The 27619-nt window shown below is 39.4% G+C and overlaps 1 protein-coding gene across 8 annotated transcripts in view; it reads right to left on the reverse strand.

The window, feature by feature from the left end:
• Nucleotides 1-381: 381 nt before the first annotated feature.
• The window catches only part of pkd1l1 (polycystin 1 like 1, transient receptor potential channel interacting), a 27514-nt gene continuing 276 nt past the window's right edge, over nt 382-27619 (reverse strand). The window contains exons 2-55 of one of the 8 annotated variants that reach the window (XM_086066660.1): nt 27307-27444; nt 26655-26789; nt 26392-26564; nt 25135-25281; nt 24773-25047; nt 24518-24589; nt 23502-23562; nt 23217-23367; nt 22549-22788; nt 22323-22455; nt 22063-22260; nt 20569-20750; nt 20268-20471; nt 19938-20101; nt 19654-19803; nt 19531-19569; nt 18197-18370; nt 18031-18096; nt 17779-17958; nt 17628-17705; nt 17403-17545; nt 17168-17288; nt 16954-17077; nt 16684-16876; nt 16244-16300; nt 15827-16165; nt 15513-15743; nt 15324-15437; nt 14159-14310; nt 13994-14094; nt 13726-13924; nt 13559-13642; nt 13028-13235; nt 7109-7215; nt 6928-7027; nt 6734-6862; nt 6486-6659; nt 6245-6398; nt 6126-6157; nt 5824-6035; nt 5415-5499; nt 5207-5326; nt 5013-5131; nt 4808-4918; nt 4614-4725; nt 4440-4490; nt 4283-4335; nt 3992-4205; nt 3820-3924; nt 1530-1670; nt 1331-1444; nt 1126-1251; nt 886-1035; nt 382-817 (exon numbers count right to left, since the gene is read on the reverse strand). In XM_086066660.1, the coding sequence (XP_085922786.1) occupies nt 464-817; nt 886-1035; nt 1126-1251; nt 1331-1444; nt 1530-1670; nt 3820-3924; nt 3992-4205; nt 4283-4335; nt 4440-4490; nt 4614-4725; nt 4808-4918; nt 5013-5131; nt 5207-5326; nt 5415-5499; nt 5824-6035; nt 6126-6157; nt 6245-6398; nt 6486-6659; nt 6734-6862; nt 6928-7027; nt 7109-7215; nt 13028-13235; nt 13559-13642; nt 13726-13924; nt 13994-14094; nt 14159-14310; nt 15324-15437; nt 15513-15743; nt 15827-16165; nt 16244-16300; nt 16684-16876; nt 16954-17077; nt 17168-17288; nt 17403-17545; nt 17628-17705; nt 17779-17958; nt 18031-18096; nt 18197-18370; nt 19531-19569; nt 19654-19803; nt 19938-20101; nt 20268-20471; nt 20569-20750; nt 22063-22260; nt 22323-22455; nt 22549-22788; nt 23217-23367; nt 23502-23562; nt 24518-24589; nt 24773-25047; nt 25135-25281; nt 26392-26564; nt 26655-26789; nt 27307-27444 (7789 nt within the window). In that variant the 3' untranslated portion in view covers nt 382-463. Of the gene's footprint in view, nt 818-885; nt 1036-1125; nt 1252-1330; nt 1445-1529; nt 1671-3819; nt 3925-3991; nt 4336-4439; nt 4491-4613; nt 4726-4807; nt 4919-5012; nt 5132-5206; nt 5327-5414; nt 5500-5823; nt 6036-6125; nt 6158-6244; nt 6399-6485; nt 6660-6733; nt 6863-6927; nt 7028-7108; nt 7216-13027; nt 13236-13558; nt 13643-13725; nt 13925-13993; nt 14095-14158; nt 14311-15323; nt 15438-15512; nt 15744-15826; nt 16166-16243; nt 16301-16683; nt 16877-16953; nt 17078-17167; nt 17289-17402; nt 17546-17627; nt 17706-17778; nt 17959-18030; nt 18097-18196; nt 18371-19530; nt 19570-19653; nt 19804-19937; nt 20102-20267; nt 20472-20568; nt 20751-22062; nt 22261-22322; nt 22456-22548; nt 22789-23216; nt 23368-23501; nt 23563-24517; nt 24590-24772; nt 25048-25134; nt 25282-26391; nt 26565-26654; nt 26790-27306; nt 27541-27619 lie in introns of those variants that run through there. The other 7 variants (XM_086066657.1, XM_086066659.1, XM_086066661.1 and 4 more) reach the window with 7 other exon arrangements.

Raw genomic sequence — 27619 nt, forward strand, 5'->3', positions numbered from 1 at the left:
CCAGAAAGCTATACACTCCCTAGCTACATCATTATAAATACACCAGCATAATTCAACATGCTCAAAAACACAAGTTGTATTCTTTTTTTCTCTCAGCTCAGCCGTCCTATGTGGAGTTTGCATGTTTGCATGTTTTAAATTTCCCTGTGCTTGTTTTAGTTTTCTGCAGGTACTTCATCCTTCCACAATCCAAATGCATGTATGTTCATAGAAACTAATGTGTGAATGGTTGTCTATGTGTGCCCTGAGATTGTCTGGCCCAAAGTCAGCTGGAATAAACTTTTAACTCACTCATGAGTTTAATGAGAATAATAACACTATATAATCAACAAATTAAGGGAGATTTGATAGCATTTTTGATGGATGTCAATCTTTTTAAAATGTTCTTTATTCATATATCAAATATCTTCCTTTATACAGCAATCAATGAAAATTGTGTCCCTGTGTGTAATGTAAGGAATTCTTACAAAGGCTCATTATGGATCAGGACATCAACCAACACCTTTGTATGTGTTACCTGAGTGGTTGTGCTACACTTTCTATTTGTACAAGACAAGCATCTGTCACATGTCCTGGTTGTATGGCTAGTTTGCCTTTCCAGAGCACCATTTAGGACTGAATGACACTCCACTTGGCCACTTTGCAGTTTCTCCACAATTCCTTTTAAGAACTGAGAGGCGTGTTCCTTTTGGAGGGAGGCAACAGGGCTGTCGTCCATGTGGATATGATGGGCAATAGGTGGTAGTGTGGCGTGCAGCCTATTTAGCCTGAGTAGTACCTCATCCACTAAAGTTTCAAACTCCTCCAGGTAGAAAGTCTGAAAACACAACAGGTTGTGAGACTTTTTAACGGTTCCTCTTAATGATCAAGTAGATTTGCCCAAACCTTGCTCTCCACTGCAAGCCTTGCCGGTTCTTTGTGTCCAGTGAGCTCACGAACCTTCCGTCTGATGTAGCCGCCTAATTCCGACAAAGTGCACACTTCCTTCCTGCTTTGACACATTTTACTACCTGATGAGGGCATGACGAACATCATCTAAATAAAAAAATGGACATTTGTATTGTTTACATTGTTGTAACACAGCAGTAATCTGGATCAAAACTGATAATTTTGAGGCATTTGTACCACAGCAGCACAGGACAGACAGAGTGCTCGGACGCTTAGGAGACCGCCAATAGCCTTCTGGTCCCAGCTATTAAAAAACAGTGTATGAACAGAGCATACAATCAGCAGCAGGATGAAAGCTGGCATCTAGGAAAGAAAAATAGAAACAAATTAGCAAGTTATTAGTTCTGCAATGCGCAAGCTTGTCATTCCACTGTGTGCTTACAAGGTTTGGGAGCAAGCAGGCCAAAGGGGTCGTAGACCTCCTGTTCATCTTCAGCATGTTTGCACATCTTACAGTGAGCAGGAGGAGCAGAACGCCATGCAGGGAGCGAATATGCTGCAAAATAGCAGCATGTGTCAGCAATTTGTGCACACAAAAACACACAAAAATTGTGTTCTATGCTTCTCTTTCATTCGCTCACTTGTTCCCTTGCAGCCAGGTGGCTGACATCCACGTGTTCTTTACTGTTGCTCATCTGCAACATCTCCGCAACCTCCATGGCTTCCATAGAGCAGCAGATGCCGTGATAATAGTATGTAAAAATTGCTATTTGGAGAGTTACCTAGAGAGATGCAACATGAGGTGAATTTGACATAACTCATATTGTGTGTGCCTTGTCTTTTTTACTTATAATTTTTTTTACATGTTCCAGGTTGCAGTGAAGGTTACCGTGATCTCCATTGTTTACATGTTTACACAGAGTAAACGTGAACTCTCAGGGATATGCATAGAACTGTTTTGCAAAGATTACAATTTGAACTACGAACGCTAGGTGGCAGCAAACTCAACTCAAAACAACCAGCAGTTTGACATAGTAAAGAATTGTTCCAAAAAGCAGCTTTATGCTGTTTGTTTCCACTCCCAATTGAAGTTTAATGTCAAATTAAACATTAAAAATAATAATTGTGTATTTAAAATAACCAAATAATTTTGCCTTAAAGTCTGTCAGCTAAATGCTTACTGACAATACAAAATGGCATAAACGGAACGAAAATCATCATCAATGCCTCTCTCTGTGTTATTGTTACCCTTTAAGCAATATATAACGGAGCAACCATTCATGATAATATAACAAGCAGAGGGGTCTTTGCAAAAAATAAATAAATAAAATACCAATATTACGGCAGTTTACGGAGTTATTCGTTAAACTCTTGTGTGCATCTGTCACCATTACAACACTGATCTCAAAAGTAAAACTGTTGACAGTTCGTTTGAAGTGCATCAGGAGTTACTACATTTCTGTCCTCCAAAAAGATGGATATAGTCAACACTTAATAGTGTTACAAATGTGGCTTAAATGGACAAGTGGCTATTGTGACAGATGGCTGTCGCGGAGTGAGTCAGCTTGAGTTAGTTTGGGGATTTTGAATGACACTGTAATATAATCTTGAGTGAGGTGACTTTTGTATAAACGTTGTAACAGATGTAGTTGGGAGTGTCACTGACAGGTGATGTCATCAAGTGGCGCCAGTTGGGATAACATGCACAAAATGAGATGTACATTTTTTGTCCCTATCAAATATGGCATTTTTGTCATATAGCTGACTAGTACGGGGCTCAACAACCCTTAGGCCAAAGAAATAACAGAAAATCTGTCTGGAGCCGTAAAACATTTGAACGTTGTGAGGAACAAAACAATGTGTTCACCTTATTGTTAGTTAGTGTAGTTCGTCTAATTTAGTGAGGGCCGAAGAGCTAATTAGAGCTGCACCATAACACAAAAATATGCAGCATCCAACACTTGGAGATTTATTTTCTTCTACACCCTAAAAACAGATTGGTCAAATTGACCCCCACCCCAAAAAAAAAGGTTAAATTTGACCAATCTAGCTGGTGGACAATCTATGTGTCCGATAGATCCTTTGGTTAAAACAACCATTTTAGAATGGTAGGTGTTTTCAATCAATATATATTGGTGATTGGGCCAACCGATACAAATTGGCCATTCTGACCAAGATATTGGTTAATCTGTGTTAGAGGCTAAAAAAATTCTACCTTCTGTCTCACAATTTTGGACTCTGATATTTTTTGAATATTTAATTATTCATTTTCCATCACCCATCCATTTTCTGAACCGCTTATCGAGTACGAGTGTCACCAGCATGCTGGAGCCTATCCCAGCTGTCAATGGGCGGGAGGTGGGGTGGAACTGGTCGCTAGCCAATCGCAGTTAATTATTAATTTTTATGATCTAAATTATTAAATAATTTAAAGAATATTTTATCCCCAAAAAATTAAAATAACTATGTAAAAAAATTAAAAATAATAATAATTTCTACTCATTAATTTTTTTAGATCCACAGGGAGCTACAAGAGAGGGACTAAAGAGCCACATGTGGCTCCAGAGCCGCAGGTTGCAGACCCCTGGACTAGTAGGTGAGCAGTCCTACAAGGCACCACAGTAGCGCTGATAAAAATTGTGGCCCACTCCATTGTCTTAAGTTGCCCATCGCTATTCAGAGGTTTTAATCAACTTAATGTGCATATTTGTCGGATATGGGAGGAAGCTGGAATACCTGTCAAAACCACACGTAAGTGCGGGGATAATATGCAAATGCACAGGAAGTTCGGAGCTGAAATTCAAAGCCTGATCCTCAGAACTGAGAGGCAGACGTGCTAATCACTATTATTACTACAGTGATAGATAAATATTTAAGTACATCTTAGTAGCATTGTACACTATGTATTACATGATGTGATGTAACACTTACATGCAGCCAGTTATAAGGTGCTGTACAGTATCCCATCAAGCCTTTCTGCCATGCGGTGCCAACTTGAACACAGAGATGCAGCAGCGACACGCAGAGGAATAGCAACTGGATGCAAAATAAATGTGAGAACTCACTTTTCATGTTGTGTCATCGGGTGTGCTGTAATCATTACCTGGCAGACTGTGACGACCCAAACAGCAGGTGTGTGGTAAACCTTCACAGAGTGGACTGCGGCTGAGGTTAACATGGTACCAGTGGGGCTCTGCTCAGCCAGCAGGGTCGCAGTGGTGAACAAGTCAGGTGCAGGGCTATACAAAGTGAATTTCACCTTTTGAACCACACAGCTGTCACATTGCAAGGCCTTCAATCTATATGTAGCATCAGACCTAATGAAAGTGCAAGGGAGACTTTCAGTGGGAAAATCAATCATGATCCCATGCTAATATTTTGTACTGGTCTTTACTTAGTGCGGCCGAGGCTAACTGCAGAGCTCCATCCTAAGTCACATGATCTTTTCTAAAACACAAAAATGAATTAGAGATGCCACACAAGACTCATTAAAGCACCTAGAAGTATTTACAGTCTATCATGAATAAGTGTTTTTTTTTTAATATGCTTACCCTGCAGAGCTGTGTCATCCACACGACTGGCTCACCAATCAAGATGTATGACTGTTAAAAGAGATCAGACTGTTGATCCACCAAATATGAATCCGAGTCAAGATCACAATTGCTTGCAATTTCTGTCGCATAACAAATATGAAGTAGTTGAGTTTGCTCTGTTGTCAAATCCACCTTTATTGGAGCAGAGGTATTCTTATACAGCAAGTTAAGCAAATTGCTCAGCGTCCATTTCTGCCAGTCTTCATATTTCTGTATGGACATGAATGCAGGTTCCTGTCTCCTACTGCAATAAATGGAAAATAATTGTCATTTCTATCATGTCTCTACTGGACGACATTGTTTGTGTATCTGTTTATGTTGATTACCCGGTAAACTGTTGTTGGATGACTTTATTCAGGGAGTAATGGTCATTGAATGAGCTGCTGTGGGAAATGCACAATATCAGGAGGAGCATAGCAACAAAAACACACAAATCCCTGAATGACAAAGAGAAGGAGAAAAAAGAAAAATACATTTAATAAACACTATCAACAACTCTGATTAGATTAGCATACAGAATATTACACTCACCTGAGTGTTTTATGAATCAAAGCCTCACATCTTCTGCGTGCTCGAGTCGGCCTCAACTCTGCAACAGTTGGTGGACGCACAAGACTGAGAAATCTCGCTCGCTGGCGCCGTCCAAGAAGCTGAAAGTCAGAAATTATATTTTTTAATGATAGATGTGAGATCTCAGATTTGCAATGAAACCGAATGTTCATCACCTTTTGGAGGTCTGAGCAGATCTCAGATTGAAGAGCAGATGTAAAAATGATTCTGGAGAGATTATGAAAGTAAATTCTATTTCTGTTCCAAATGGAGACAGTCACAGCAACAGCAAGGATCTGCAGCATGAAAGAGACATTATTGTGAACATATTATTCAGGAATGAAGTCAAATGTTACTTATTTCGAGGGGGAAATTATGTTCTACCACAATTGGCTGGATCAGGAAGATGCACAACAACAAGGAGATGAAGACAGAATGCAGCCAAAGTTGCAACTTACTACTGCTGAACCTGACAAACAAAAAAATAAAAAATACAACTTTCAATGGACACTCAACTTTCACAATACAACTTTGCCTTTTCAAAAATAACTCGCTAAGATTCTTTCAATTACACTTATTTAAGATGCATGCAACCATCAGATCCCTCGTTCACACTTTTTTCCAATTATTAATTCAATATCTAGTCAATGTGAAAAAGTTTAGCTCTGTGTACATACAACAACGATTTCTCTTTAAACTCCCCCGAAAATGTCAGCTTTGCAGAGGTTGTTAAATATCGTTGTTAAGATTGATGACGTTATAGAATGATACTGTAAGTATAAATTGCAAATACCTGAGTCCCAGCAGTGCAGTGAGCAGTAGACCAGTGAAGGACAGAAGCAGACACAGAGTCCAGGCCAAATAACAACACCATAACCAATTTGGTCTCATTTTCTTCCATCTTCCATCAAAAGCCCGACGACATCTTCTGTGCTTCAGCTTCTGAATAACTTCTGTCTGGATTTCACTGTCCTTATTATTTACATCCCTTGTAACCAGATTCTCCTATAACAAAAATGAAAGGAAAAATAAAATGTAGAGGGAATGAAAAATATGATGAGTCAAATAGATATTGTGAGCTGATGGAGATATAACCTGATATTTCTTCTCAACGCCGCCCATGTCCACTGCAAAGACATCACGGAGAAACAAAGATAAACACAAACAACCCGTAATGGAATGTTTTTTTTTTACCATAATGAGATCATCTTCACCTTCAAAAGGATCCTGGATAGTTTGCGTCCCTTCCTGTTCTATTGTCAGCTTCACTCCATGCACTCGAAACAGGAACGTCATCAGTGTTGCCATGGGCAACGCCACCGCCACACTTAATACTCCGGTTCTCAGAGACTCAACTGTAATGCCCACCTTGAAATGAATAAAAAGGAACCTTAGAGTTAAATATCAATAACACTCACGCACAAAATTATGATTTATTTTCTTAGTTTAACCCACCACTTCATCCATTTGCGATATGATTAGTGCATTGACACATGCGTAACCCGCAAATAGCAGCAGGCATATGCTAAGTCTTTGCGTATGTGTGAATGAGTGAGGCTGAGGGCAGCTGTACACAGACATCCACATGTGGAAGTCCGCCAGGTAGTCACACAACGTGAGATGTAACATCTGCAGGCAGAGATACAAACATGCAGAAGATGAAATGTTTGTTTGATCTGAATGGGATCTATCCAAGTATGTACCTGAGCTAATCCAATTCCACGACTACAAACACGGAGCATTCTCTCCACTTGGCCATCACCTTTACTCACGGACAACCAGAGCTGGCTCACAAAGAGCCATGTTTGCTCCTCCATGTTCGCTCGCCCTACCTGTGATCAAACAAGATCACAAAATGTGGCCTGGCATCACATAAACAACAAAAGCAGAGCCTTACCTCAGATACTTCTACTAGTTTGAGGTATAAATCTGGTGAAGGTCCTGAGTTGTCATGCCAGATGTGGACCCCCCACACTGGACCCAGGCTATCTGCTGCACTGTGATGTCATTGAAACTGTTATGTACATCTCACATAAAAGCAAGTTTGAAAGGGATATTTGAAATTGCTTGGCTGTTACCTGAATATAAAGGTGTCTTGTGAGTTCCTCCTGAACAGAGTGCATCCTGGGACATTTAGTTCTCTTGTCTGTGAGATGCCATCAACACCATAAAGTGCTAAGTAAACCTGGCAAAAATGTGATTAAACAATGAAATTCCACTCCCAGAGAGAAATACTTCCACCTTGTAGAAATAGCTTGGGGAACGCACTATTAAGTTCAAGTACAGGGGTCAGAAACCATTACTGTCAAAAGAGCCGTTTCAGACCAAATTAATAACCAGAAAACATTTGAACATTATGATGAACCACAGCGTGTTAATATTAGTCTAATGTACTGAGGGCCAAATTTCTAATTAGAAACTGCACCAGAAAAAGGTGCAGCATCCAATACTTGAAATTCATTTTCTTCTATCTTTCGTCTTCCGCTTTTGGATTTTTTTCAGCTTTTTTTTCTATCAATTATCAGATTTCTTTTCTTTTATGGTAATTTTCGGGATTGCTTGGACATTTTATGGTTTCTTTTTTAACATTCTCTTTTTTGACTTTTTTATTCAACTCTGACATTTTTGACAATTTCATAGAATTTTATGGTAAATTTCTGCTTTTGCTCTTCCTTTTTGGACATTTTATGGTTACTTTTTGATATATTTTTAGGTCATTAAAATAAAACTATTTTTCTAACAACTTAAAAAATTGGACACTGACATTTTTTAAATATTTAATTATTCGTCCGATTTCACTAATTAACACTGATATTAAAATTATCACTAAGGCTTTTACATCTAGATTAGAAACAGTAATCCCGACAATCATTCATAGCGACCAAACAGGCTTTATTAAAGAGCGTCACTCTACTAATAATATTAGAAGGCTCTTTAACCTTATTAGTATGTCACAGCGGCATGATAAAAAGGCAGTTATTATATCATTGGATGCAGAAAAAGCTTTTGATAAAGTTAACTGGTCCTTCCTCTTTGCTGTTTTAAATACATTTGACTTTGGGAAGTCATTTATTCACTGGGTGTCAGTATTATATGATTCTCCTAAAGCTACTGTTACTACTAATGGGATTATATCTAAGAGTTTTACTCTACAGAGAGGCACAAGACAGGGATGCCCACTGTCGCCTTTATTATTTGCAATATTTATTGAACCGCTTGCATTAGCCATACGCCAGGAAAGAATGATTCAAGGAATTCACTCTGGGGTAACAGAACATAAAATTAATCTATATGCCGATGATATTTTACTTTATTTAGAAAAGCCTGCTATTTCATTAGGGGAAGTATTTAACTTAATAACTAAATTCTCACAGTTATCAGACTATTCTATTAACTGGACAAAATCAACACTTCTACCTATTACAGAAAATTCATGGAACCCTGCAAGCCAGGACCCATACTACTCATTTCCTATAGGTAATTTAAAATACTTAGGCATAAAAATCTCACCTAAATTAACTGATTTAGTTAATTTAAATTTCACTCCACTTCTGGATAGCATTTATAGTGACTTGGAGCGCTGGAATAATCTTCCTATTTCTCTAATAGGACGAATAGCCACTATTAAAATGAAAGTTTTACCCAAAATAAACTATTTTTTCTCAATGATTCCATTTAAACCTACGGCTAACTGGTTCCAGTTGTTGGACTCAGCCGTTACAAAATTTTACTGGAAAAAAAAAAGAAGCAAAGATTAGTCTATCTACTCTTCAGAAAAATAAATCCAAAGGAGGTCTAGAGGCACCAAATTTTATGCACTATTATATAGCCAACCAGCTACAATATATTATTTTATGGGCACAACCCAATAGAGATACTAACTGTTGGCTGGAACTAGAACAGAAGGATTGTAATAACCTCAGACTCCTAGATTTACTCTTTATTACAACATCGATTAAGCGCCATAACTGCTTTAAAAATCCAATGATTTCCGCCACCCTGACTGCCTGGTGGAAGGCACTAGAAATGACAAAAGCCAAAGTGGAGCCCAGCGGGCTTTCTCCCCTATGGCATAACCCCGACTTTCAAATTAACAACCAATCGTTTTATTTGAATGTGTGGGAGCAGAAAGGAATTACACATCTCCACCATCCCTTCTCAGATAATATGTTTATATCATATACATCCTTGCTCCAAAAATATAAAATAAAAAACGGAAACTTTTTACATTATTTGCAAGTTAAAAGTATGATAAAGAAACAAATTCCAACACTCCAGGGTACGCTCCAACCGCCTGTTTTAGCTAAAGATATTACCAAGCTTTCTCCGACAACAACAAAAAAACTCTCAAAAATATATAAGTTACTTTCATATACTGATAAAACGTCTTTACCCATCTCAAAATGGGAAACAGACTTGTCTATAGCTCCGGAATCTGTCTTTTGGATTCAAGTTTGTGAAAATGTTTTTAAAATGACAAAACACACAAATTTACAACTTATCCAATATAAAATTATTCACAGAACATACATTACTCAATATATGATGAAGAAAATGGGACTCTCAGACTCCGACATTTGTCTCCAGTGTTTACAAAACACTACAGACACTTATTTTCATGCTTTATGGTTATGTACTCCGGTTATGTGTTTCTGGACTAAAGTCTTAGAAAAACTTTCCGCTGTCTTGGACTGTAGGATACCGTTCTCTCCAAACTTGTGTTTGCTAGGTGACTTAACAACAATTGACTTACCACATAAACAATTTCAATCTATACTTGTAGCCCTTACTATCGCAAAAAAAACAATTCTTGTTAACTGGAAAAATAAACAAACTTTGAATATCGACCAATGGTCTAACCTCCTCATAAATCATATTTTAATGGAAAAAATATCTGCCTCAAATAAAAACCAAATGTCAAAATTTAAAGAAACATGGTCTACGTATATAGAATTTTTTAACCTAAACTTGGATTTTAATTCTGCCTGTTAGCGAGAGCCACAGCAGCGTTATAACTTGCATTGATGTTTCTGTATTAGGCAATTTGTAACTAATGGTTGTGTTTCTATAGTCAGGAACCCGGCTGCTGCCAGCGGGATCGAGCGGATTCACCTCCGATGGGCACCAGGGGTTGATATTCGGATTCACGGCATGCCAGTGGGTTAATTCTGTGGGTGCTGTCCCCCCTGGCGGGGAGTGGGCGGGTCTGCCCCTCTGTTGGCTGCTGGGAGGCGGCTGCGTCTTGGCCGTTCCCTGGGTCTCTTGGGGGGTGCTGCGTTGCGGGGCTTTCCCTGGTGTCGGGGGCGGCGCCGTTCCGGCGCGGTCCGTCGCTCTGGGCCCGGCGACGCGGTTCGGGGCCTGTGGGCCGCCGGGGTGCCCGGTGGTTCCCTCTCCCCTCCCCCTTCCTCCCCCTTGCTGCCTCTCCCTCCTCGCCTCTCCCCGCCCGTCCTCCGCCTCCCTGTCCCCTCTCCCTCGTCGCCCTTCCTCCTCCTCTCCCCCTCTCCTTGCGTCCCTGCCGCTGCCCCCTGCCCTTCTTGTCGTCCCCTTCCCTCCTCCCTTCCCCTTCCCCGGTACGCCTTCCTTCCCCTCCCCTGGGCCGGGGGCTCCATCCATGGCCCGGGTCTCGGTGCTATGGGGGCCGGCGGGGGTGGCTGGGGTTTGGTGTCGTGCCCGCCCCGCTCCGGTGGGCGTCCTGACACCTCGGGCGGGACCCAGTATCCGGGGGGCGAGCCCTATCGCCCCGCCGGACGGGTCCCATATGCCCGCCGGGGTCCTGGTGGGGTGGGTGGGGGCTTGGTGGGCCGGTGCGCCTCCTGCCCCCGCCCGGTTGGGGGGGGCCCCGCTGGTCACACCTCTTAACTCACTACACTAGGTTTGCACAATACACTTTTATAGACATATAGGGCACATAACACACTTTGGGGGGTGGGGTAGGGTGGAAACACCGTCTTCACCCTACAACTCCCCTCCAATTTTAATACACCACACAACTTGTGGGTGGGGGGGGGGGGCTTGTGGGGGTGCCATCGGTTGGGGGCCGCAGTATAGAGCAGTGCTGCGGCCCCCTGTCCGTGTCGCCACCCGCCCCCCCCCCCCCCCCCGCCCTATCTATTATTTTTTTTAATGCACCACATACACTCAGCAACATGCTTGGGTGGCGGGTGGATCGGAGCGTGGGAATATCATTTCCATCGGCTCCGGTTCACCTGCTCCTAATTTTAATGCACCACACACACACACTTGTATATACACTGGGTGGGGTCACATTCACGGTTTAGGGGGGTCGTGGGGGGGGGCGGGGGTTGGGGGCCGGTGGGGTGCCTGGTGGGCCTGCAGTGCCCCGTCCTGCTGCGTTGGGCCGGGGGCGCGGGCCGTGTTGGGGCGGGGGGCGCTCCTGCTCCTGGGTTTGCTCTCCGGCCGGTGGCCCTGGTGGGGCCCGGGGGTCGTCCTTTGGCGCTGCCGCGGCCTGGGGGGCCCTGAGGTGTTGCGCTTGCTCTGTTCCGGCGGGGGTCGACGGCTCCCCTCTTTGGTGGAGATTTTCATGCATGCCAGATCCACCACACCAGCATCTACCGAAACTCAGACACAATCTGTTTCCTCCTCAGGTTATTGAATCGGTGGAGGCTGGTGTCTCGGATCTCACGCGGCTTCGTCTATCCTTCCTTCCTTTTCTCGGTCTCTCCGTTGGTCTCTTGAGGCCTCCCTGATTTTATGTTTTTTGGATTTGTTGGGGTCTGGATGTTTCTTGGGCTGGGGAGGAGTTCTGGTGGGGGGTGTCTGGTCGGTGCTGGATTTCACCTTCCTTGGTTTTCTTCGGTCCCCTCGGGTCTCCTGGTGTTCGATTTAGGTGAATGGTATGAGATTTTTTTTCTAATAGGTTTTCTGGTGAGCTAACAAATACACACACGCACGCACGCACGCACGCACATACACATACACATACTCACCCACACACACAAAAAAAAAATATGTGTATGTATGTATGTATATATATATGTATATATGTATGTATATATGTGTATATATATATATATATATATATATATATTTAAAAAAAAAAAATAAAAAAAAAAAGAGCAATGATGATGACATTTCCGAATGAACAATACTGAGCTCTTAATAAAAAAGAAGAAAAAAAAATTTATTTAATTATTCATGTTCCAAAATTAAATCATTAATTAATTTAAATAATATTGTATCTAAAAAAATAAAAATAAAATAAAATGTTTATATATATATATATATATATATATATATATATATATATATATATATATATATATATATATATATATAAACATTTTATTGTCAAAATTGTCAAAAATGTCAGAGTTGAATAAAAAAGTCAAAAAAGAAAATGTTAAAAAAGAAACCATAAAATGTCCAAGCAATCCCGAAAATTACCATAAAAGAAAAGAAATCTGATAATTGATAGAAAAAAAAGCTGAAAAAAAATCCAAAAGCGGAAGACGAAAGATAGAAGAAAATGAATTTCAAGTATTGGATGCTGCACCTTTTTCTGGTGCAGTTTCTAATTAGAAATTTGGCCCTCAGTACATTAGACTAATATTAACACGCTGTGGTTCATCATAATGTTCAAATGTTTTCTGGTTATTTATTTGGTCTGAAACGGCTATATATATATATATATATATATATATATATATATATATATATATATATATATATATATATATATATATATATATATATATATATATATATATATATATATATATATATATATATATATATATATATATATATATAGGCTCCAGCTCCCCCCGCGACCCTTGTGAGGACAAGCGGTTATGAAAATGGATGGATAGATGGATGTAAAAAAATATATAATAATAATTTCTACACATTTTTTGGGGACGATCCACAGGGAGCCCCAGGAGAGGGACTAAATAGCCACATGTGGCTCCAGAGCCCCAGGTTGCAGATAAGATAAGAGCCATTCAGTAAAGTAATTTAGACTCTTGGCATAACATTACCTTTGCACTCAGTTTGTACGCAGAGCAGAGGCCAGTGTGGATAGTAACAGCATAGAGATGTTGGTCCAGTCGACAATTGTCGTTAAGGTAGTGGACTTGTCGATTCTGCTCAGAGATAACGTCTGCTCTCCTGCACTCCACCAATGCTGGGACGTATAGAAACGCACACAGCAACAGGACAACCAAGACAGTCATATCAGCGGGCTCACTGAAAGAATGAATGACACAAATGACAAAATGTTATACCAAATGTATGCAAATATGCAAAACTAATTAATCAAATGAATTACAATTTTTTATAATTTAACAAAACATTAAATATGTTCATAATTAATAACATTTTGAATAATTATTGACTCAGTCCACTATTACTTTTGACTTCTTAATTTATAAAAGGTCTTTGGGGGGGGGGGGGGGCAGCCTTTATAATATAATCCAATATTATGTTTTTGGGATAATTTTGAATACGTTTTTCATATCTAATATTCAATCTGCAATTCAATTGTCTAACACCTGTGAGGAGAAAGTCACCTGACGAATAGGTCCAGGTCATCTGCTTCAAAGATAGTCTGAATCTGCTTTTGCACCACAGTTAGCGCCATCAACTGATGACAACTGGGACATACACAAAATGGCAAGTGAGGCAGCCTCTAAACAGGGTTCAGTGTGTAAACATACCATTATAGCCGTATACATACCTGCAGTTGACAGCATCAGTGCTGTCTGCTTGGTGTGTGCTGCAGCCCAGCTGCGTCCAGGCCCCCTTGAGGCGGTCAAAGGACAAGCACTGGCTAGTGTCCACTGCCAGAGTGTAATTGATCTGGCTACTCAGGTGCTTGTGTCTGATTGGTTTACCAAAGTCGCCATTTAATAACGCCAAGTAGCCAACCCCTGGAGCTAGATATGAATTCCTAATCAGTTTAATCCACAATAGCAAGAAAATTGATGGCTGGAAGAAAAACCTACTATTGAGGAAGGATGTCGGCAGGGTGATGCGAGTGGTGTTGGTCTCCCAGAGGTGAATCTTACACAAGTGGTGCATGCTGGGATCCGGCTTAGCAAACATCCTGCCACAGTAAAGAGTCAATAATCACCCCAGATGCAAAACATGCCACTTGAAAAATACTGTACCTGAAGAGCAGCATGATGGGAAATGGCCGGTTAGGTGGCAGCGTGAAAGCCACACTCAGCTGGATGGCCTGTTGTAAATGTTCCTGGGTTATGTTGAAGCTGTGGTAGTTGATGCGGCTTCGCAAGAGGACAAGCTCAGATGCAGATTCCTTCTATGGGACACACATCAGCAAATAAACTCACAACATGCACTAGTGTTAACTAACGCAGGGGTCTGCAACCTGCGGCTCTGGAGCCACATGCGGCTCTTTAGTCTCACTCCTGTGGCTCCCTGTGGATCTAAAAAAAATTGTTGAAATGTATATATATATATAAGATACAATATTATTTAACTTAATGATTGAAATAAAAAAAGAAATAATTACATTTTCAAAAAGGAATCAAAATTTATAAGTCAGAAAAAGAGAGACGAAAGGTAGCTGAAACAGGTTTTAAAGAAAGTCCCTAAACATGTTGAAAAAGTGACCATAAAAAAGGAAGACGAAAAGTGGAAAATTGTCGTATAATGTCTTTGGAATTTCCAAAAAAGTCAGAAAATTCAACAACAACAAAAGGCAGGAAAGACAACATTTAAAAAAATATATACAAATAAAATCTCCCAAATCAAAAGAAGAAAGGCAGAAAATTACCACAAAATGTCTTTGGAATTGCCAAAAAAGACAGAAAATTTATTTTAAAATAAGGCAGACAAGAAAACCATCAAAAGGTAACTATAAAATGTCTAAAAACAAAAGAAGAAATCCAAAAAATTAACATAAAATTTCCACATATTTGCCCCCAAAAAATTAATTTGATAGCAAACAGGCAGAAACAAATGTCAACAAAATGTCCCAAAAAAAAGAAGAGGCAGAAAATGACATAATACAGTATTTTCATAAAATTGACAAGAATGTCAGATATTTTACAGAAAGACAGTCTAAAAATGTACGTTATGGTGCAGCTCTAATCAGCTCTTGGGCCCTCAGTACAGTCGACTAACACTAACACACTGTTTCGTTCATCATAATGTTTGAATCTTTTGCGGCTCCAGACAGATTTTTTGTTATTTATTTGGCCTAAAATGGCTCTTTTAAAAGTAAAGGTTGCTGACCCCTGTAACAGTAAAGTTAGTTGAAATTAATCGACATGTTATTTTTAGCTAACTAGCTACAAATATGCCACATACTTTGTCTTGTCTTGGTTTCATCTCCACAATGATTGGCTGAACAAGCGATCGAACTGAGATTTTTCTCCTTGTGCTGCATTTATACAGAGTCAAATCCACCACTTGTCCACTTATCTGCAAAAGAGCAAAATCAAATGAGAATGTTGTATTTCTTTGTGTCAATAAGCTTACAGTATATATATATCCTACTTTGCTCACCCTGCCAGGATAGGGAACCCAAGTCCAAGGTGAGTGTTTGAGTTCAACAATAAGGCTAAGCACACACTGTCCTCTAAGAGAACGAATCATGGATGCAGGTGTGTAAAAAATCGCAGAATCACTGCTGATGACTGACATTGATGAGTTGTGTTGCACAATCAAGAGAGAAATGCAGCCACTGCTGACTCTGTGCTCTTGGATTTTGCTGAACAAGGTGTACTTCTAAAACAAAAACAAAACAGAATAACACCACTTGATAACCAGAAAGTAAATGAAGTTTCCATAGTGGAAGTGTGACCTCTCACCAGAATCAGATCAGAAGCAGTTTGTACAATATTTTCCACCAACTGCTGTATCCTACTTGTTTGGAAATAATCATGGGATACATCTGTAATGTCCTTTCCTAAATGTAATCCATTTTGTGGGTCTGATGCATCCTTGCATGTAAAATCAGAATCGTATGTTGTTTTGACTGTGACGTCTTTAGCAGTAATGGCAGCCTCCAGGCTGTACGATAACATTTTGACCAAAATATTAAGGGTCCTCTGGTCCAGTTGGTACCACTTTAGCACACCGGGTTGAGAAAGGTGCCCTGAGATGGCCTTCACGTGAGCAACCACTTGTCTGACACTCGCTAATGTTACCTAAGAAGCGTATTACTCTGTCAAGGGCTTTTTCAGTCAACATTTATTAGTGTTTCTTTGAGAAAAACTTAAACTTACCTGTCTTGTAAATTGTAAAAGATCTCTGAGAATGCCTATGTTGTCAACCATTGAGTCCTGGAATCAAATAACATGTTACAAAAGAACACCGAGTACCATGTACAAGTCTCAGATCAACTTTATTATCATTAACTTTTTCAAAGCAATACAAAAATGTAGAGTTTTGTGATTTAAACAATATGCTACTTTTTTGAGGACAGAGGAAGTAGCCAATTAATTTGAAGGAAAATTGCACTCATATGAATTCACATATACTGTATAACAACTTATGGTGTTCCACAGAGTTCAATTCTAGGGCCTCTGCTGTTTTCATTGTATCTGCCGCCCTGGTTTACATAAGAAAACAGCGGCGGTTGTTGTTTTAAAGTGCTCTATTAATATTGGCACACCCAGCTTTTCTTCATGTAGTATGTGTGTTGTGTTTTTTTTTGTGTGTATACCTTGTCACTACTTTCCAGTTTGCACATAGTGCAGATGAGTACATTACGCATGTGACTCTGAGTGTGGTGGTCTGCCTGGCTGTCCAAGCTGAGTCGATTCAGGATGCCGGACAACAGACTGACATAGTTGCTAATCTCTGCATTGTTCCCAAGCAGAATCAATGCAGACAGGTTCTTCAGCCCTGTTTGGGACCTGGAACCGAAAGGAAAATAAAATCTAAGTAACACAATATTAAAAAAAGTTAAAATATTTAATAAAGTACTGCTTACAATTCCACATCAGGATTGTGAGAGGAAACATCTCTGAAGAAGCTAGGCCGGACTTGGACAGTTACAGGGCAAACTTTAGTGGATGATCCGAACATGTTGCTGCTGATTTTTGTGTATACAGTTACTATAACAATAAAAGTAATGAACCAGTCAAGCACATGTGCAACTATGTCAGTCACGTGTGGTCTTGATCAATTTGATTGCCTTTTGTTACCTTTATAGTCATCGCTGGGGTGTCCAGATGGAAGGCTGAAGTAATACTGAAAGTTTCTGCCCTGGTACAACATCCTGGGAGGTTCGTTCCCAACACTGAAGCTGTACTCGTACAGTAAGTCCTTCAAAAGACACACAACACACACACGCGTGCTTAACTTTGCATTCACTCTGATTTTGGAGACGTTAGCTAAATACTGAAAAATTTGAATTGCAACGGTGGAATATGTTTTTACCTCTCTCCCTGAGGTGCAGAAGATGCTGAAGTGAGTGTGTAACTCGACCCCTTTACTTGGTTGCACTTGGCATGTCATTCCTTTAGGAATCGGCTTTGTTCTCAAGAATAGTTGAGTGCGTCCCCAAATCCGACTTTTAGATTCTTTGTTTTGACAACAACAAAAAAACAGTACATACTGATCAGTATCCAGTTATTTTAGCAAAATGATGAATGAAGGACCTACTGGCAATGACCTCCAGCATGTAAATGCTATCTGGCTTTAGACTAAAAGGCCTGACGCGGAGCAACGCAGAGGAAAGCCCTGCAAAATTGTGACAGCGTTATGATAAACAATAACCGATGCAATGAGAGAACATTTTCTGTGTGTTGCGTACCTGTGTAGGTGTAGGATGCAAATAAGCCCACCTCTATTGTGTCTCGAGAGAGGTCGAGTAAGGTTTGCTTTCGGATGACTTGCCGGGGCCTGGCCTGCAACAGATTACTCCCCTCAGGGTCATGTGACACTGGGTTGAACGATGGGTCATCTTCTGGACTCAAGGTCTCAATATCCACACCTAAAAATGCATAATCTTCAGTGTATGGGCAAATAAAAAATGTGTAAAAATATACATTAAAAAAAACCAAACCTGTTGGTCTCCCTGCTGACATCCCTGGATCTCCCTCCTCTGCGATTTGCAAGGGAATATCATAATCTGATCATAAGAGCAGAGGCTTCAACACACAATGGCAAGACTTGACAACATAACATTTGACAAATAATGACACTTAAAACATGGCGGCGCTGGTAGACACCTTGTCCAACTATCACGTCAGCACTGTACCAGTCTGCAGAGGAGTCGTAATCAATATGAAATTTACTTCCAAGTTCCCTCTGATCCAAATGGACACTACCATCACCACCGGCAGTGGAGTCCAGAGAGTCCAGAAGGCCAAGCTCCCCCCGAGAATGATAAGGGGGCTCCTCTCCTAGCCATGAAGAGCATTATAAAAGGCATTAAATGTTAAATAATTCATATAAAATCACCACATCATTATAAACCAGAGTCTTGCATTTCATTTGGCACAGTGGCGTTTAGAAAACATAAAGCACTGTTAAATACTGTAAATGTAACAGTGTGTATAGAGGGGTTATTTTCATATAATTTGATCAATAACATTAAAGACGTACGCCACTTCCTTTGAAAATCAGCAATTTTCATTTTAAGTATTTGAATTATGGCAATGTTATCATGTGCTGTGTTCTGTTTATTTTTCATTATTCATTTTTTTTTCTATTTTAATGATACATTATTAAATATAATACCTTATTGTATATTATCATGATATAAGGGGTAGAACTAGATACGTTCTTGTACCTCTTTACACACTTTGAACATGTAAATTATGACTACTAATAATTAATTTCCGTCCTGAGTTTAATTTTCTTTCTTTCACTTTGATTATATATTTTGTGTTGCATTTAGATGTTCAATAAACCAATAAACCAAACCAACAATAGTTAAAATAAAATACTTTTCTTCTTCTTATTATTATTATTATTGTAATTTTAATGACAAAATGTCTTTACCATTATGTGTCCGAAATGAAAGTTCATGATTTTCTGAAGATGCTACGGTAATTTTTGTTTGTTTGTTTTCTCATATTGCTTAATATGCATATTTGATGAAAAGTAACACAAATACATCTTCGTGTCTTAAGAGTTCCTTTATTTGGTTATTTTACAAGAGCCCCTTCTATGTCACACCAGCTGTCTTTACCAATATCTGTTATGTGAATTGCCAGAATATGGCAGCTAAAATCAGACAGCAATATTGATAGCATTTCTGAGGTAAGAATTAGTGAAAAGTGTCAGAACAATGGCATGTCTATACAATGATTGCTATGAAGCTTTTTATGTCTTTACAGTTATACACTTCTGTCTTTACCGTTAAACAAAAAGTACATTTCAATGGGCCACCACCATTTACTCTGAAATGTAACTTGGGATAATAAAAGTTATCATTGTTACTTATTTATTGATTGCACCACCACCACCCCCCCCCCCCCCACCACCAACTATCTCTCTCTCGGATCTCTGTAAACCTTTATCAGATTTAAGATGAGATCAGATTTACATGTAGCCTCACCTGATCCTGCTGGGTCAATGCTGGTTCCATTGACAGGTTCTGCCAAACCAGTATGAGAAGCAAATGGGTTTTGTTAAACTTTTTGATCACTTTGGAGTCAGCATTGCTTAATATTTTACATACCAGTAATGGTTGTCTTGGGAACAAAAACACCTGATGAGTAAGCAGGCTGGGAAGCATTTGGAGGATGTGGATAAAGATGTGAGGGGGGCATTGATGTTGTTTCTTTGATGGTGGATGGGGCACTGAGGTCAACCGTAGAACAAAATGGGGCTACACAAGAGACAGACAATCAATCACTGTCACATTTGCACATTGTCACAAAGCAAGAACTGAATCCATGAAGTCAGGCAGAAATACTACTACATCATCAGTGACTCCAAATAGAGCCAATAAGGCCAATTTACCTTCTACCATAGGTTTGGAGGACGCATTAACCAAGTGCAAAGCCCAGGTGTACTGGGTGTGCTTTGGAGGAACCTCACAGTCTTCACACATGGCCTTGACTGAGAAAGGCTGATCCCAGTTTACTTGATCTCCTTCACATTCAAGACATGATACTGCCAATCTCCTGAATTGGAAACAATCAGAGAAAAGTTACAACTGAGATTGCGGTAAAATCTTAACTGGCCACTTAAATCAGATTATTTATTTATTTATTTAAGAATTTGTCAATGTCTGTCATTTGTGCAAATGTGACCTGCAAAGTCTACATTGGAGTCAAATGTGTCTCGTACCCGACAACATTTGGCGTTAATGTGATGTAAGCTTCTGTCGAAGCTGACAGCTCTCCACTGTGAACGGTGAGTGTGAAATGAAACTGGTCGAAATTTTGTTTGAGGAAGCTCATGGGAAAGGTGAGCACAGCAGAGTTTGTAGCAACATGATGATTGAAACAGGAACTCTTGATGGAGCTGACTGGTTCACACATCCACTTGAGGCTAGAAATAAAGTGACATTTTAATTCACTCAGAAAAGAGTTAAGGACTCCTTTCAATTTCTATTAAACATATTCAAGGGGCTGTAGAGTTCCTCCACCTGATTGGATCCATAGGGAAGTCAGGATTGTAGGAACGCTGTCCATCCAGTGTTACCATGGTGATGTTCCTGTTGTTAATAAAGAGGTTGGTGCCGCCCTGGATGGAAGCCACAGGAGGGCTGGGAATCACTTGAACTCTCACACTATAGTTACTGTACACCAAACTGCCAACTACCTGGATCTGTAAAACGTTAGCAGAAACTCATGACACAAAAGCATTTTAGCAAATAGTTCTCTCCTGAAATTATATTTTAAGAACAGTATAGCCACAAAGTGTCTATCCCACGCAATCACAACAAGACGAAGCAACAGAAGTAAACGTCACACTGTACAATGAATCTTATATTTAATCCAATTATGCAAGCGGCTCTATACTGGAAGCAGGATGTTAAAAATCAGGTGGGAATTGGACAACAGCTCACGCATGTTCCTTTTCCTTTTTTGCTCATTTATCAACTGTAAATAAAGCATTCACAATTGACTGAACAGTTTAGTGTAGTTTAGTGAAGTCATGGCTGTAATTAATTGTCTTATTTTATATTATCATCATCATCATCATCATCATCCTTTAGTGGTTTATCACCACTAAAATGTCTTTGGCTGGGTGTGGAAATGGTAAACTGTTCATTTTAGCTTTCAAGCTACAAAGGATTGTCCGGTGTTTGATAGCAATAGGCTGGTAGTGGGAGCAACTAATCACACTACAAAATTGTTGACAATGATTTTGCATTGTTCATAGTTTGTACAATATTCTAATTTGTCATGAGATGCATAATAATGGTTAAAATGCACTATAATGTTAAATATGTTCATTGACTCCTCGATGCTGTTAAACATTAAAAAAAATGTTACGGTCATGTGAACCATAAAGTAAATTTCAAGGTCAACTAGAACAAAAGGTAAAAAAAAAAAAGGTCACTAAAATATGCACCAATCTTCTAAATGACTGATTTATTTGGAATCCTTGTTGAATTCCCTTTCCAACAATACATTTTTGTGACAACTGAGTTCCTGAGTAAGAAAGGCAGCCACGCCCCTTTTTGCCAATAATGTCAAAATTCAGCAGACCTTAGCTCCCAAAACCCTCTGATTGAACCTAAAATTTTAGATTTATTTGTTTATTTATTTGTTCCATCGCTATCAATAAGTACAAGTTCTGTTATAATATTAAAATCTGCTTGATTATTAAAATTTTTTGCGTGACTTTGAATGTAACAAACCTCAGTTGAATGAAGAAAGTTGTAAGATAATACATTTATTATGATAAGATTGATTAAAAATAATGAAAAATGAAATAAGTAAATTTAGAATGATGGCATGATTTGTGTCCAACATGTATTTTTTACAATGATTTATTGTTTCACAAATTAGTCTGTGGTCCACCTTTCCATTTTAGCTCTAATCCTGTAACACCACTTGAAATCCCTGAAAAAGTTTCCGGATGTAAACAAAATGGCTGAAACGCATATGACACTCGTCTTACTTTAACTTACCCTGGCCATAGCGGTGTAGGTGTCATAGTGCAGGAGATGACCTGGCAGTACGAGGCTCTGCTTGTGAACCTCTGGAACAGGCAAAATGTGGCCTGCAGAGTCAAATAAGGTCCATGTGTAATGGAGGCCCCTCAATATGTCACATTCAATGTCAGCCTCGTAGGACACTCCCAGATGGATGATGTTGTGTCTTCGCACCTGAATGAATAAACACCTACTTAAAAGGTACTTACACAAGACAAATGAAAGAAAGGCCTAACCTGTAGTTTGAGAGGGCCCATGTTCTTAACAGGTGGAGGCCGACATGGATGGTCTAAGACAAAGATGATGCTGCTTAGGGAGGCACAACTGACCCGGTTGGACACAGTCACTTCCATTAAGAACTCTCCAGTCCTACAACCACAAACACATCAGGAGGTTGCTGTGTATTTGATGTGCAATGACAGGACAAACACCTTCCACATTTGAATTTAAACCTTTCTTCACCTGCGGAAGACGTGCTGTTCACTGCTTTGTCCCATCCTTGTCGTCCCATCGCCGAAGTTCCACAGGAAGGTGATGTCCGTGCCGGAATTGACTCGGCAACTCACCGTGGTCATCTGGTTCCGAAGAACGTAGGCCTGGTGGAACAGCTTGTTGAGCTTCACTGCTCTTTGGATGAGTATGGACAACACTCCAGAGGTGAGGGAGGTGCGACCATCAGATATCACCACTGTTATGTTGTACCTAAATAAGAAAAACATAAATTAACCCATATTTTTTTGCAAATACAATGTAATTGTCAAATTTTCTACCTGGAAAGCACAACTGAGGTCATTCAATGATAGGCTATTATTCATAAAGAATTATTAAGTTAAGTGTGTTGGCTTAAACTGAAAAGTGGTCCCAATATTTAGAATTACTGAGTAGAATGTGGTCTATAGCTTTTATAAACCACACCCACTAAATTGAAATAAAAAAGTTTATTAAGTGATTTGGGTTATACAGAAGGCCTACTTCTCCTTGATTATCGTCCTGATCTCAACCCCAAACATGGCATACAAACGAATAAAGATAATGAGTTTGAAAACTATCTACTTGGACATAACTTTCTTTTTATTATTACTATTATATTAAATTATACCCTTATATAAGGGTATATCAGCTATACATACCTTCCAGGAGTGTAGTATCTTTTGGTGACATTCCTGTCGCTGCTTCTGGTGGATGTGGAGTCTCCAAAATTCCAGAGAAACTCAAGAGGCTCCAGCACATCGGTCACAGCCAGGAAGGTCACATCCGTTTTAGTAGGATAGGTTTGACTTTCTGTATAAACGGGCACAAATTTCACACAGCAACAGAGCATGACGTTTTAAAACCTGTAGAATTTTTTTGAAATAACATATGTAAATATACTGCAACCGTTGCATTCGAATGGGTATTAGTGGGTGTCTCCTTACTTCTGTCAATCATATCAGAGGTGGTGGCATGAAGGTTGGGGAATGCAGGACGCACAATCACCTATAAGTACACAAATCAACATTCCTATGTTACAGTATGACATTCTTTATGTTTTAAGGCATATCTTATTTTCCCCAAAAAAATTCTGGATGTTTTCATATTTTCATATTTAAAGGTAAAGTTTGCAGTGACAAAAAAAATACAACATACATACACATAGGAGACTATTGTAGTTTCTTGGCCAGTTATTTAATTCCGGTTAGCAACAAACATTAAAAAGAAGAAATTGGAAAGCTCTCTACTTCATGTCAAGATACACGAATGTGTTGTTTGAGGGAAGCTGATCACCTCTCTTAAGTTGTAGTTGATTCATTCCAAAAATTACAACATCAAACCGATAACATTTTGTTTTTGGCAAGATTCGATCATGAAAAAGTTATGCTTGCAATGTAGCTGCCTTGGTATCACTGTTGTGGTTGTGTCTATTTTGATTACAATATTGACCAACACCCTTCTCTATTCACCAGGGCAGTGTAAGAGGGCTGGGCAGAGCTGCTGGAGAGCAGGGCTCGTTCTGCACACCTGCAGGAAATCAGCAATCAGCTGGCTTCTTAAGCCGGCTCCAAACGGTCCACCTGTGCCAGACGATTTTTGCCCCAAGAGCAATCAACCCTGCTTTCCAGTTGCTCTCCAGCCTGTTTCTCGAGTTGAGATTTATGTTGATTTATCCCTTGTGGTGATTTTGTGAGTTTTTCCCTGAGAAGGTGATTTTTTTATTTGTGTTAATAAACTTTTGTTCACGATTCTGCATCTGGGTCCTTGCCATTGACCACGCCGTCACAATCACGCTGGTTAAAAAACTGAGCATTATTATTTTTGTAAAGGCTTTTTTGTTGTTGTAAAATTGTATTTAAAATGTGTTTTAACCATTGAGTTTGTGCTGTGCACAGTTAAGCTACAAGAATCTCATTTTGGCAAAAATAACAGAATTAGTTAAAGAAAGAAGAATACTCACAATGTTAATTATCTTCTGTGTCCATCCACATTCATTTGAAGCATTCACTCTTTCACTCAGGAGGGTCCATATCTGGTGTACATAGAGTTGTATATCACTGTACTTTTCTGCAGGAAAACTTTACTTTTATGCACTGACTAAATTCTGTCTCAACAGAGAGAAACATTCACTCAAATAAGCAAACAAACAAAAAGACCCCACACATGCATTTACACATGTATAACCCCTTTAATTGTGAAGCATGCGCTCACATACCAGGCTGCTATTCAGGCCCTCACAAGTCCTCTCGACCCCCACCTCCTTGTCTCGGTCCCCGTGACTAAACAACCAGCACAACTGTGCTCCTGGCCCGTCAGCCACGTATGCCCGCAGTGTGATGGGATCCCCCACATAGGCAGCCCGCGTGGTCCCACTTTGGGAGCTTGTCCGTGGGAGGGGGGCTCCGTGAAGCAAAGAGATCACCAACGGCGGCAGGAAGCAGAAGCTCGGGGGGGGAGAACGCGTAGATGAGGGGTTGGAGACTGTCACCTCTAAAAACAACATGACAGAAAAAGAAGGTTAGAATAATAAACATTCACAAACAAGTTATTGGTTTTTTTGTTTTTCATCCGACATACTGATGCTGACTGATGCTTCCAAAATCCATTTATATGAAACTGCAAAGGAATCATCTGGCACGTTGACCTGCTGTGAACTTTGACCCCCTGAGGTCCCACAGAGGAACTCTACAGAGTTGTAATGGGGTACGCACAGTCCCACCATCCCTGCAAAAAAACACACACACAAAAAATCTGTGTTAAAAGAAAAAATGTAGCAATACACTGAATGCATTATGTACGCATATGTAAGTATTTTTACTTCCACGTTTTTATCATTGCAACTTTCAGCTTTTCCCATCACTGACTTATTTACATATTAATAAGCCTCTCAACCCTTGATTTTTTTTTTTTAAAGGGCATGTTTATTAACCAGTTTTCAGATTTGCAACATGTTTTTTTTTAATATTCGAAAATAGACAATTTTGTTCAAAAATTATATCAAAAGTTAGTTCAGGGAGATTGCAGGCTAAGTCGTAAAGTGAAATGAAATAATCTCCCTAGAGTTTTATACAGTAAATGAAGCTTTACAAAATGTCAATATAATTGACATTTTAATCTTTCACTTATCACTCATTATTATCAATATTTTAAATTCAAAAACAAAAAAGTGCATTTTCGATGCATCTACTGGCCAGAAGGTCACCAGTGTGAGGTGCCAGCAAAGAATTTCAAATCTCAAAATAACAAATTTTTCAATTGATCGCTTATTGGCTATTGAATTTGGAAAAAGGGCCAATGCCAATATCTGCCCCAATAATCAGTCTATCATGTATATTGTATTTGAATGTGTTATAGTTTTATTTGCACAATCATGTTTAATAATAAGCTTTTTAAACATTACAAGTAATGTTTAAATGTTAACGTTACATGTTTTACATGGGCCCAAAGTAACAATTTTTATAATATTTATTTTACAGGGTTGGGATATTATTTTCAGAAGATTCATGAACAAAATTAAAAGGTTTATCAAATCACACTAAAATGATTATATATGCAATCTACAGTGCTCAACAGAAATAAGGAAACCAGTTTAAGGTTGCTCAAGTATAACAAGCCTATAAAAAAATGTCAGGTATTTTTTTATGTTAATTAAAATTAGATTTAAAAAATATACAAATTGCTTTTTTACATTTTTTTAATAAATAAATGCTGTCTCTCTAACGTGAAGCTATCTGCATGATTTTTGTGATATACATTGACACAAAACACCTCCACAAATCTAAACCACTAAGCTTTATTTCTTTTCACACAAGAGTGTTTTAATTTGCCTCTCACCTGTGACCTGGTCAGGGCATTCCGCCAATTTCCCGCAAACTTCCAGAACAAAAGTCTTCCTGGCAAGCAGTTTCTCCAGAAGGGTCGACACATTCATGTGGAACAAAAATGGTCCTTCTGTCCTGTAAAGTGCCAGATTTCCCACCCTGCTCCCCTTAGGAAGTTTAGGGACTCTTAAGACAGATCATCAACATAAATAAAACACAGAAATAATGGTAAAGAAATAGAAGATAAAAAGAAATGACGTTAAAAATAATCCCCACCTTTGTCCTCCATGTTTTCCTCTGACCTCTGGTGAATTTCCATTAGAAGAAGTGTTGAAGCATACAGACACTCTCGCGCCTTGTAAATGATGTCCACAGTAGAACCATTGTGTTGTTAATGCTTCAACATTGAACCTTATAAAAATAATAATAATAATAATCAATTGCACATATGTCAGGTTAAAATGTGTGATGTGATTATTGTATTTGCATAAAATGAATATTGAATTTTGAAATTATTGTCAGTGACAGTTTCAGGGTCTCAAGTAAGATTTAAAACAGAGGTGGAGAACCTCTGGCCTGTGGGTCATGTATGCCCATTTTAACTCGCCTGCCATTCAATTCTAAACACAAATAAAAGGTCAGAGGACTAAATTTAACACACTCACGCTTATAATAGAAATTTCAGAAATGTTTCCATGGCCGTAAGAGGGCTAAATAAAACTAAAATAGTTTCCCCATCCCTCATTTATAATGAATGACTACACAAAATGTGATTTTAAATCTAGTCCAAGCTTATATTTACAGCAACGTCGATGCTACTTTCCCCATATTTCCTGTAAGACAAAACAGCAGAAACATTGCCTAACTAATGAGTTGTTTCGTTGCCTATTTTTACAGCATATAAGAGAAATTTTTGAAAATTGTTAACCTGTTCTCTAACCCTTCATCCAGGCAGAAGCCACAGCAGGATACCAGGTCAAGGTCATCGCGGACAGGATGAAGCGAGCTGCTGGCGTTGACGCACCCCAAGTACCAGCACGAAGGGTCCCCCAGGGGAGCTGCTGTTCTAGACAAGCAAAGAAGAAGAAGGCAGGTGAAAGTGGCCATGGTACGAACTAATACGAGCCAAACACGCATCTATGCCTGTGACAACCATTCAGTGTCTCACAGGAAGGATGGTGAGGAAAGGAGGAGGTACATGCAGGTGCCTGGACCCTCAAGTGACTGTATGCAGGTGAGAA

Source organism: Leptonotus elevatus, chromosome 21 (assembly GCF_054856555.1).
Source record: "Leptonotus elevatus isolate MCC_2025b chromosome 21, RoL_Lele_1.0, whole genome shotgun sequence".
In the NCBI taxonomy this organism is placed as follows: Eukaryota; Metazoa; Chordata; class Actinopteri; order Syngnathiformes; family Syngnathidae; genus Leptonotus; species Leptonotus elevatus.